Source organism: Microchirus variegatus (genome assembly GCF_963457635.1).
Source record: "Microchirus variegatus genome assembly, chromosome: 10".
NCBI lineage: Eukaryota > Metazoa > Chordata > Actinopteri > Pleuronectiformes > Soleidae > Microchirus > Microchirus variegatus.
This window is the reverse complement of record NC_139811.1, coordinates 978421-990171: the sequence shown is the minus strand read 5'-3', so window position 1 is coordinate 990171 and position 11751 is coordinate 978421. Positions and strand designations below refer to the sequence as shown.

The window sequence follows — 11751 nt, the reverse complement described above, 5'->3', positions numbered from 1 at the left end:
GTTTTATTGTAATCTCGGGCTCAGCGAGATCCCGCTACGAACCCGTTCCGGTTACGTAAACAGCGGTTCTCCTGAACAGCAGATCCTCCTGCTTCGGGCACTAGTCCGGGCACACCCGGTTGCGTACATTGAACCGCAGAAGAAGAATAACGTCCGTTGTGGAGGTGTTTCACGAGCGACAGTGTCTTCTGACTCTGGGTCTGACTCTGGGTCAAAGGTCGTCAAAGGGACTGAGGCGGGGAGTCGTGAAGAAGCTATTTTTAAACACTGTTAAAACAATGTTTTGATAATGAGGAGCAGTGCATCCACCGTTCCAGAGGGGGGAGCTGTGCTTCTGAGAGCTGGTGTGCCGAATGTCACGTCCGGGGTACTGGCCGATCACAATACAGTCTGTCTGGCGAGATTTATGTCTGAAATGGCGCGGCTGACAAGTGCTTCAAAAAGGACAGATTTCTATCGGCTCGTTTCCAGCAACTAGGAGGTTTTTGAGCATAAAAACAAGTTAATGTATGTAAGTAGACCTCCATAACTCACATATATGTGCAACAGAACCACTCTATGTGAGCTTTACATAGAATTTTAAGGTGCAGTTTTCTCTTGTGTTGTGTTACGCTGCGGTTGCAGACTTTGCAGTATCCCACTAAGTTCTACTGTGGGTGTTTCTCGGTGTCAAGTCAGTATTTTAGGAGCCGCAATCACTAAAACAGCTGCGCACATAACAGCTTAGGTGTAGGTTAGTTGAGGACAACAAAGGCTGAGAATGATACTGTTGAAGATGCTGTAACAGGACAGCGCTCAACAAAATTCAGTGTATTTTCTAAAGGTAAGATTGAGACTATAATATTTCACTTGTCGTAGTATATGTATAGTATATTACCAGGGGTGTTGACAAGTGTTTACACTAATAATAAGTTAGCCTGCCGGTTAGCATGCTTCATGGCGTTACTTTGCACATCAAGGCAGCTACGTAACTGCAACGATCGCTAACGATGCCCAGGAAAATGAAGATGAGCTATACTACGACAAGTAGTAAGAGGATTTTTAGTTCGTCTTGGGCCGGACAATGTTCCCACTGAATTTTGGGAAATTTGGCGCAACTAAATTTCAGCCCACTCCATAGGTGATTGATCTTTGGGGGTGGCGCTACTGAGCCATTTTGCATTGTTTTTTTGCAAGTCTGTTATTTTCTAGTATAGTTCTGATGTGCGTGGCAATTTTCGTCCGTTATCACGCATGTTTAGCAGGTCAAATTCAAGATTCCCCGCAGAGAAAAATAATGTGGCGCTTGGTCCCTAATAATAATAATAATATAAAAATAGCACCAGGATCTCGGCAACTAGAAGAACTGAATTAAATTTCTTGGAGTTGGAAAATAGGTCTTATGTCCAAAATTCCGAACTATCCCTTTAACTGTATGATATCATGAATACCCAAGGTGTAACATTAACCAAGAGTTTTTCATTTAAATGACCTACAGTTTGATATGCATTAGCCGTGAAAACCCTCTATTATGTAGTTATACATGAAGTAATTCCTAATTTGTTCCCTGGGGTCGCATTTCTATTAGCTTCCACTTTAGTTTAAGGATTTCTACATAGATGTAGTAAAATAATTTCTAGATCTTGACATGTTCTAATCGTATGTGAAATACTAGAATTCTTAGTTCTAGGAACCTGTGACTTTGTACCTCTGTAGATCCACTGTGATCTGTAAGTTGTTATGCACATGTGTAAATGGTAAACTTAAGCATTTACAGCCCTGCTCTAATCTGACCATAGGTGAGAGTGAGAGGCCTGTGATGGACTGGTGAACTGTCCAGGTCTATCACCCTGTCAGCTGAAACACAGCACCGTCCACGACCCTCATGTGGAGGATAAAGCTGTAGAAAATGGATGGATGTTTTCATTCAGTTCAAAGCAAGAATCACAACCAGCTGATAAATCTGAACTTTGAACTTTCATCATTTAAAACATCTGCAGAAAAACAACACAGCTGACTCACAAAGTGAGAAGCAAACCATTAATCATCACTGATTGATGAAGTTATTGTCTGAACTTACTGAGCCTTCCTGCAGTTCCTCACAGCTGGAAACAGTCTGAGTTTTCCCTGGTCTGTTGTGTTGTAGTTGTTCGGGTTCAACTCATCCAGAACCTCCTCAGACATCTGCAGCATGTAGGCCAGAGCTGAGCATTGGATCTCAGAGAGTCTCTGTTTTCTGTTCTTTGACTTCATGAACTCTTGGATCTCCTGATGCACTGATTGGTCGTTCATCTCTGTCAGACAGTGGAAGATGTTGATGCTTCTGTCAGGTGAGATGTTGTACGTGTTCATCTCCTTCAGGTTCTCAATGACTCTCTGGATGATTTCTGGACTGTTCTGAGTCTGACCCAGCAGACCTCCTAAGAGTCTCCGGTTGGAATCCAGACAGAGTCCATGAAGGAAGCGAACAAACAGGTCCAGGTGACCATTTCGACTTCGAAGTGATTTCTTCATGGCTGCTTTCAGGAAGACATCTAGAGAAGAGTAATCATCATCATCATCTTGTCTGAAGAATTCCTGCAGTACCTCTGTCTTCCTGTTGGTGAAACAGTGGATCATGTAGACTGCAGCCAGAAACTCCTGAACGCTCAGATGAACAAAGCAGTAAACTGTTTTCTTGAAGATCACACTCTCTCTTCTGAAGATCTCTGTACAAACTCCTGAGTAAACCAAGGCCTCTGTCACATCAAGACCACACCGGTCCAGGTCTTCTTGGTAGAACATGATGTCTCCTTTCTGCAGATGTTCAAAGGCCAGCCTCCCCAGCTTCAGAAGAACGTCCCTGTCGGCCTCCATCAGCTCCTGTGGACTCGTCTCACGTCCTTCCTCGTACTTGTTCTTCTTCCTCTTTGTCTGAACCAGCAGGAAGTGTGAGTACAGGTCTGTCAGGGTCTTGGGCAGCTCTCCTCTCTGCTCTGTGGTCAACATGTGCTCCAGAACTGTAGCACTGATCCAGCAGAAGACTGGGATTTGACACATGATGTGGAGGCTCCTGGACGTCTTGATGTGTGAGATGATTCTTGTGGACAGATCTTCATCACTGGATCTCTTCCTGAAGTACTCGTCCTTCTGGTCGTCAGTGAAGCCTCGTACTTCTGTTACCCTGTCAACACATGTAGGAGGGATCTGATTGGCCGCTGCAGGTCGAGAAGTTATCCAGATGAGAGCTGAGGGAAGCAGATTCCCCTGGATGAGGTTGGTCAGCAGCACGTTGACTGATGACCTGTGTGTGACGTCAGAAACCAGCGTCCTGCTGTTGAAGTCCAGTGAGAGTCTGCTTTCATCCAGGCCGTCAAAGATGAACAAAAGTTTACAGACAGCGAGCTTCTCTGCTCTGACCTTCTCTAATGTTGGATAGAAAACATGGAGCAGAGTGAGAAGACTGTGCTGCTGATCTCTGATCAGGTTCAGCTCCCTGAACGAAAGCAGAATCAGCAGATTCACATCCTGGTTTTCCAAACCCTCGGCCCAGTCCAGAGTGAACTTCTGCACCGAGAAGGTTTTTCCAACACCAGCGACGCCGTTGGTCAGGACCACTCTGATGCGCCCCTGCTGGTCAGGTAAGGCTTTAAAGATGTCGCAGCACTTGATGGGAGTGTCCTGGACCATCTTCTTCTTGGAGGTGGTCTCCAGCTGCATCACCTCATGTTGAGTATTGACCTCTTCACTCTGTCCCTCTGTGATGTAGAGCTCAGTGAAGATCCTGTTCAGGAGGGTTCTACTTCCTCTTCCTTCAGTTCCTTCAGTCACATGTTCAAATCTCCTCCTCAGACTGATCTTATGTTCATCTAGAACCTCCTGCAGACCAACATCTGCTGAAAGACAAGAGACAAAGTCAGACTGAAGAAAGAATCTGAGCAGCTGAGGATTATTTTCATCAGGGACAGAAAAACTAAACGTCTGTGATGTTGTTGTTTTATGTTGTTTGTTGTCAAATGAAAAACTACAGTCATTTTCACTCTAATGACTTGAATAACTTTATTGTGAAAGACTGAATCATTCTAAAAGAACTGTGATGATTGTGAAGGAAAGAGAATCATCTGCATACAAGAGAACAATGATAGAAAAGCAGGAAAATTAGTGTAAACCATCCTGAACCTGCAGGGGGCAGCAGAGGATTAAACCACAATGTTCATGATCACATGACTTAACATGAGTAAGATTTTGAACTTTTCCACATGTTTCTCCTGTTTTCACATTTTTAAAGTCTGTTAGCGCTGACAGGAGCTGCTCTCTTTATCAAAGTCAAATCAATCAAAAACAAATGTGAGCGTTTGTTTTTAACGCGTGACGTCAAACACTGATGATGATGATGAAGATGATTGTTTTTTACACTTTCTGATGTTGTGCTTGTTGATCATGATCTTAAATTCTGACACTGTTTGACAGAAAAGTCCTGAAGACATCAGCAGAGACATGTTCAGTCTTACCCTGTGGTCCACATCCTGTCCTGGGTCTTTGTCCACACTGAGGACAGCAGGAGACTCCTGGTGGACCAGACTGGTCCCAGTATGAGGAGATGCAGCGTCTGCAGAACTGGTGACCACAGCTGGTGGAGACTGGATCCTTCAGGACGTCCTGACACAGAGGACAGTGGGACGTCTGCTCGTCCACAGGAACAGCAAACTTGTGTCTGTGAAGACATGTCTTTATTACTAACATGTCAGGGACAGGTGGACATGTGTGTCTGTGAAGACATGTCTTTATTACTAACATGTCAGGGACAGGTGGACGTGTGTCTGTGAAGACATGTCTTTATTACTAACATGTCAGTGACAGGTGGACGTGTTTATTGTCTCACAGTGGTTGTGATGGACTGTTGTTAAGTTCTAACCCTGAGGCTCATTCTCACTCTGTCATTGATCAGTTTCATCAGATTCAGAATCTGTTCCATACACTGTTGTGGACACATGGTGTGTGTGTGTGTGTGTGTGTGTGTGTGTGTGTGTGTGTGTGTGTGTGTGTGTGTGTGTGTGTGTGTGTGTGTGTGTGTGTGTGTGTGTGTGTGTGTGTGTGTGTGTGTGTGTGTGTGTGTGTGTGTGTGTGTGTGTGTGTGTGTGAGGACACAGAGGTTTGGTTGTAAACCTACACTTTTATGAATTTGACTCCTACACAATAGAAACTGTCTCTTACTTTGTCTCTGAGGCTCCAGGTTCAGGACTGAAGTCCAGAGGTTCTCCCATAGACTGGTCACTTCTGAAGCCCAGAGGTTCTCCCATAGACTGGTCACTTTTGAACCCCAGAGGTTCTCCCATAGACTGGTCACTTCTGAAGCCCAGAGGTTCTCCCATAGACTGGTCACTTTTGAAGCCCAGAGGTTGATCCATAGACTGGTCACTTCTGAAGCCCAGAGGTTCTCCCATAGACTGGCCACTTCTGAACCCCAGAGGTTCTCCCATAGACTGGTCACTTCTGAACCCCAGAGGTTCTCCCATAGACTGGTCACTTCTGAACCCCAGAGGTTCTCCCATAGACTGGTCACTTCTGAAGTTAATAGCTTTATCCATAGACTCATCACTCTTCATAGACAGACAGCTTGGTCCTGGAGACTCTGCTCTTCCTCTCTGGTTCTGACGTCTGCAAACACAAACAGGTTTTTATCCACATCACTGATGATGTTCTTTGTTTGAAACACTTTCATAAGAAGAGGAGGAAGAGAGGAAGTGGTTTATATTAAGCCACATCGGACTGCCATGTTTTCAGGTTCATGACTGAAGATGTGGTCCCATAGACTGGTGACTTCTGAAATAAAGAGGTTCTTCTTTGGACCAGTCACTCTTCACAGACTGACAGATAGGTCCTGGAGACTGGACTGTCATGTTTTCATTGGACAAACTTAACACATTATGAGTTTTAATAATAAGTGAGGGTGACCATAGATCCTCCTGGTTTTCTAAAACTAGGCAAACATGGCAGACTTCACCCCATTCACACAACAAGCCTCTGGCGGCCTCTGTTGGTCATGTTGGCAAGTGCAAGTGTGGAAGCACAAACAAACAGACAGACAGACACCCAGAGCCACTAAAAACAATACTTCACTCCCATAAATCTAACTATACAAGTGTCAGACTGATATATATGTATTCTCATCTGTGACATTTTTAACTGGACCAAACTTATATTTTTACAGTTGCAGATGTTTAGGTGACGGTATAGAAGACCTGAAAGGTATGTGGGAAAAAATGTTAGGAAGATAATACCATGGTTTTTTTCCCTCTCTCCTTTTGGGGTAAAAAACTTGATCAGCTCCCACAGGTCATTAAAAAATCTCTCATATTCAACATCATTTTCTCTGTTACATGTTTGTCTCAGAGCTCTCTTACTTTGTCTCTGAGCCTCCAGGTTCAGGACTGAAGTCTGGAGGTCGTCCTTCACACCGGTCAGTCTTCAAAGACAGACAGTGGAGTCCTGGAGACTCTGATCCGTCCTCGTCCTCCACCACACGACCACTCATCTTCAGTCGTTCTGAGAGAGAAACACACACACGTCTATACAGCAGTCTCAGTGAGGACACTCATAGAGATAAAACAGGCCCTTAGCCAAACCTTAACCATCACAACTCAATGTCTAACCCTAACTCTTAACCTAAAAACCTTAACCCTGGGGAAAAAAGACAACACTGAAGTTCAGATTCACAGCTTCCTGGTCAGAAGTTAAAGGGAAACTTCATTTCCAATCATGGATGAGTATTTTACAGCTCTCACTGAAACATGTTGGATGAAAACAGAAAGCCTTACTATATTTTGACACACACTATGACATTTATACAACGTTGTTTGCAAAAACAAAATGTAATAGAAGCAGTTTTGTTGTTGTCAGTGACAGGTTTCTTTTCATTTCACTGTCTGCTTCTTTATATTTGGTCTCGGTGTGGAAAATGGGGCAAAATCTCCCTTTATTTGATTTTTCTAAAAAACAGAAACTGGATTTTAAAGAGTCTGTGACGTCTCTATGATGAACGAGTCCAGATTTGACATGGTTAGAGCGAGGCAGTGTGTTTGAATGTGGTCAAGGTGGAAGAATAGAGTGAAATCTCCCTTTTTAACATCTGTAGGAGCTGTAAAAAAAATATAAAAACACTTGAATTCTAAGTTAAGTTTCCCTTAAGTTTGTTTTCTTTTGGAGTAATCGAGGGTCAAATCTACTCAGCCTCATACAATTAAATACACAAACTACTGGCAAAATGTGAGGATGTAGTTAGAGCTGCAACTAACAATTATTTTCATAATCGATTAATCTGTCGATTCTTTTCTTGATTAATCGAGTAATTGTTTTATCCAGAAAATGTTGAACACCATTGATCAGTCGTCAAACTCTGGAAATGACGTTCTCAAATGTCTTGTTTTTGTCCACAAACCAAAATGATTCAGTTTGAATGATTTCTTTGTTGTGTAGAGCAAATAAACCTGAATATATTCACATTTAAGAAGCTGAAGCAAACAGAAATCAACAATAATAAATTAAATCAGCTCTAAATTTAATACCATCTAAAATGATATATTTTTACCGCCCTACTTCAGGTTCTCAGAATAAAATGATGGACTCAAAGTGACGAAAGATCTGTGTATATTTTAAGTTCCCTCGATTGATATATATACATACATAAATAAATACATACATATACACACATATATATGTACTGTATATATGCATACAAACAAACATATATATGTATGTATGTATGTATGATACATATATACAGAGGTGGAAAGTAACTAAATACATTTACTCAAGTTACTGTATTTAATACTTTTTTGTGTATTTTGTATTTTTTAAGTACAATTTAAAATCAGGATTGTGTATTTTACTTGAGTGCGTATTGACTCAAGTATTGTACTTAGTTACTTTATAAATCCTATCCGTTACTGAGTAAAAATACAAAATTCAGCACAGTGAAGACCTACAGGGGGGAAATATACAGCAGAACCAGACCAATGATGATGTGATTAGCACCAGCACTGGTGCATGAACATAGAGGGCGTGGCCAAAAGTGACGTCATATCCTGTGTCGCGCCGGGCGTGAGCTCCAAAATAGTTTTGGATTTCTGACCCTTGTCATATTTCTACTACCCTCACACCCCACGCAAAGTAACTAAGTAACTTTTACTTAAAGTACATTTCAAATGAACTACTTTTTACTTCTACTTGAGTACATTTTCAGATGACTACTTTTACTTCTACTTGAGTAATATTTCATCAAAGTATTGGTACTTTTACTTGAGTACAATATTTTAGTACTTTTTCCACCTCTGCATATATATACATATGGATATAGACGCGAGAGACGCCTTGAGTCCAGTTCATAATTTTATTCTGAAAAGCGGAAGTAGGGCGACTCGACGCACTCCACACTTTATAACAGCGGCTGCTATGACCACAGTTAACATCTAACCCTCAGCCATGGATGTATAATATGAACTGGATAAAGCTCCGCCCCTTCATTTCCGTTCATTCCTATGAAGCTGCTCAACCAGCGCATATCATGGATGTTTAATATGAACTGGATAGAGCTCCGTCCCCTCTGCCTTGAAGACAATTTTTGCATGGTGGCCACTGTGGGTACTGCAACAAAAAATCCCATGGAGCCCAAAAAGCAATTTTCCCATTGACCGCAATAGTAAAAGAGACGCGTGTAAAAGTGTCCACAGGACACCTCGAGACATGGACACGGGCTTTTATAAATCTTTATATTCTATATTTTCAATTCATGGAGTTTCATGTTTGAAAAACATTACTAAAGGCCATAAAAAGCACAGACAAATCTTATTTCTCAGAGTGACGTCACAGCTGTGTACGAGCACAGCAAAGCGCGGTCACGTGGCGTCTCGGGAACAGCGCTGCTGTCAGTGAACCGTACGACATGAAAACTTCATGAGAAATGTGAATAAATGAAGACAATGAGGGGTTTTCCGTTTACATTTTTAAAATATTATGACAAAGCAGGTTTTAGTTGTTTATTCGGCGCTCATTAACATTAATTTTCAAACGTATTATCGATGTATTAACGAGCTGCTTTGTGGGTTCATTGAGGAGAGGAGACTGACATGCTGCACTTTATCACTGTGTTCAGTCCCGGTGTTGTGCCAATGTAAGTATCCCCGACAGAAAGTGTTTCCCCTGGCCGCGGAGGCGGAGAAACAGTTGGGCGCTTGCTTTCACCCAAATAAATTAAAACTAACAACAATTGCATTGTTTAATGATTTATTTTATGTATACTTCACATAGTATCCTAACCTTAGGTATTATGAACAGCTTTGTTCTATTCTAGCCAAAGATATGGGGGGAAACACATTATTTCAGACTGTTGACCTGTCTGCCATAATTTGTATCCCCCCATATCTTTATAACCTCTGGGAAGTTGTTCATAATCCCAGAGGTTATAGAGTAGTATGTGAAGTATACATGAAATAAATCATTTGATGATCAGGTTTCATCTGTCCATTTTGAGGGGGGGGAGATACAAATTATGGCAGACAGGTAAACAGTCTGAAATAATGTGTTTCCCCCCCTATTTTTGGCTAGAATAGAACAAAGCTGTTCTTAATACCAGAGGTTATAGAGTAGTATGTGAAGTTTACATAAAATAAATCATTAAACAATGCAATTGTTGTTAGTTTTAATTTATTTGGGTGAAAGCAAGCGCCCAACTGTTTCTCCGCCTCCGCGGCCAGGGGAAACACTTTCTGTCGGGGATACTTACATTAGCACAACACCGGGACTGAACACAGTGATAAAGTGCAGCATGTCAGTCTCCTCTCCTCAATGAATCCACAAAGCAGCTCGTTAATACATCGATAATACGTTTGAAAATTAATGTTAATGAGCGCCGAATAAACAACTAAAACCTGCTTTGTCATAATATTTTAAAAATGTAAACGAAACCCCCTCATTGTCTTCATTTATTCACATTTCTCATAAAGTTTTCATATCGTACGGTTCACTGACAGCAGCGCTGTTCCCGAGACGCCACGTGACCGCGCTTTGCTGTGCTCGTACACAGCTGTGACGTCACTCTGAGAAATAACATTTGTCTGTGCTTTTTATGGCCTTTAGGAATGTTTTTCAAACATGAAACTCCATGAATTAAAAATATAGAATATAAAGATTTATAAAAGCCCGTGTCCATGTCTCGAGGTGTCCTGTGGACACTTTTACACGCGTCTCTTTTACTATTGCGGTCAATGGGAAAATTGCTTTTTGGGCTCCATGGGATTTTTTGTTGCAGTACCCACAGTGGCCACCATACAAAAATTGTCTTCAAGGCAGAGGGGACGGAGCTCTATCCAGTTCATATTATACATCCATGGCCTCAGCTCACCCCTCGTTAATTCGGAGGCTTAACTTGTGAAAACAAACCACCAAAGTACATGAATATAAAAAGTTATAAAACACACGGAATATGTTAGATTAATGTCGGGTTAAGAACACACACGGAAGCATATTTGATCATCATAATCATAGAAACACTCACTTTTCTGTCCTTCAGCTGCGCAGTTAAAATGGCGACTGAACAAAAGTCACAGAACACTTTCACTTTCACTGCTCGTCCTTGTGTGTGTGTGTGTGTGTGTGTGTGGGGGGGGGGGTGTTGTCATTTTACCGGCCTGGTTTAAAATTAAACTATTATATTGTCTTTCTACCTGAAAAACAATTGGTGTGCTCAGTCTCTATTAAAAACAACAACACAAACCAGGTCGTCCTGTTTAAATGTAACATCCTATTGCAATCAATACAAACAGAAGTCAATGATCACGTCACTATAAAGTGACCATGTCCACTTACTGAAGGACTGAGAACATAAACAAGTTCAAAGTCTAAAAGAGATCAATTATTATGACTCCAAATCACTAAATGGATAACTACATTTATAAAGGGGGTCGTGTTGTGTTTTCCTAATAAGTTTATTATTATTATTATTATTACATTCCCACAGGTAATAGTTAGGGCAAATCTCTAATCAGTGTATTTTTAGTCATAATGTGACAGTGCTTTTCTTACGGAAGTCAGAAAGTTAGAGAGGAAGTTTGTTACACTGATAGTTACAGGAAAGAAAAAACAACAACAACTGGAGACCAACGAACTTGTCAAATAGAACCTGAGTTAACGACGAAAACACATTTACATGTTCACAGAGACGAGAAAAACGGGAAGATTTAAAGATTTAAACACTCACTTTTTTGTCCTTCAGCTGCGCAGATCAGGCTAGAGCTCCGTTCGACTTCCTTGTTTATTTCCGTGTTGTGGGCCCACGCGCAGTAGTATTCCTCCCAGAATGCCTCTCGGCAATGTGAACGAGCCATGGATGTATAATATATAAAATAGCTAAATCTAAATGAATAAAACTAATAGCTATTTAATGTATATATTTAGTTTAACATAATACATCCATGGAACCAGCCGTCTAAAATTCAATTACTTTTATTTTGAAAGTCTTCCTATGCGCTGATGGTGAAATTCGACGGTGATGTTTGTCCGTTCACTGCCCTCCAGTGGCCACAACGCGTAACCGCACCTACATTATAACTGTTTTCTGTTGTCAGTTCTTCTTTTCCTCATCACAGTTCCGGTTAGAGGGCAGCGTCCGGTATACACTTTAATTTGAAAGTTCAAACCGGACGTAGACCTACTCTTAATATCGCCAGTCTGATGAGTGTGAACTGATGTTGTAGTTAGTAAGTGTGGCCACCAGAGGGCAGATACTCCATACAGTAT

At 41.5% G+C, this 11751-nt stretch overlaps 1 protein-coding gene across 1 annotated transcript in view; it reads right to left on the bottom strand.

Moving 5' to 3' along the window:
• The window catches only part of LOC310932916 (NACHT, LRR and PYD domains-containing protein 12-like), a 16805-nt gene extending 10314 nt beyond the window's left edge, over positions 1 to 6491 (bottom strand). The window contains exons 1-4 of the mRNA XM_083896318.1: positions 6363 to 6491; positions 5173 to 5616; positions 4470 to 4672; positions 2060 to 3854 (exon numbers count right to left, since the gene is read on the bottom strand). Coding sequence (XP_083752444.1) covers positions 2060 to 3854; positions 4470 to 4672; positions 5173 to 5564 — 2390 coding nt within the window. The 5' untranslated portion in view covers positions 5565 to 5616; positions 6363 to 6491. The remainder of the gene's footprint in view (positions 1 to 2059; positions 3855 to 4469; positions 4673 to 5172; positions 5617 to 6362) is intronic.
• Between the last annotated feature and the right edge of the window lie 5260 nt (positions 6492 to 11751).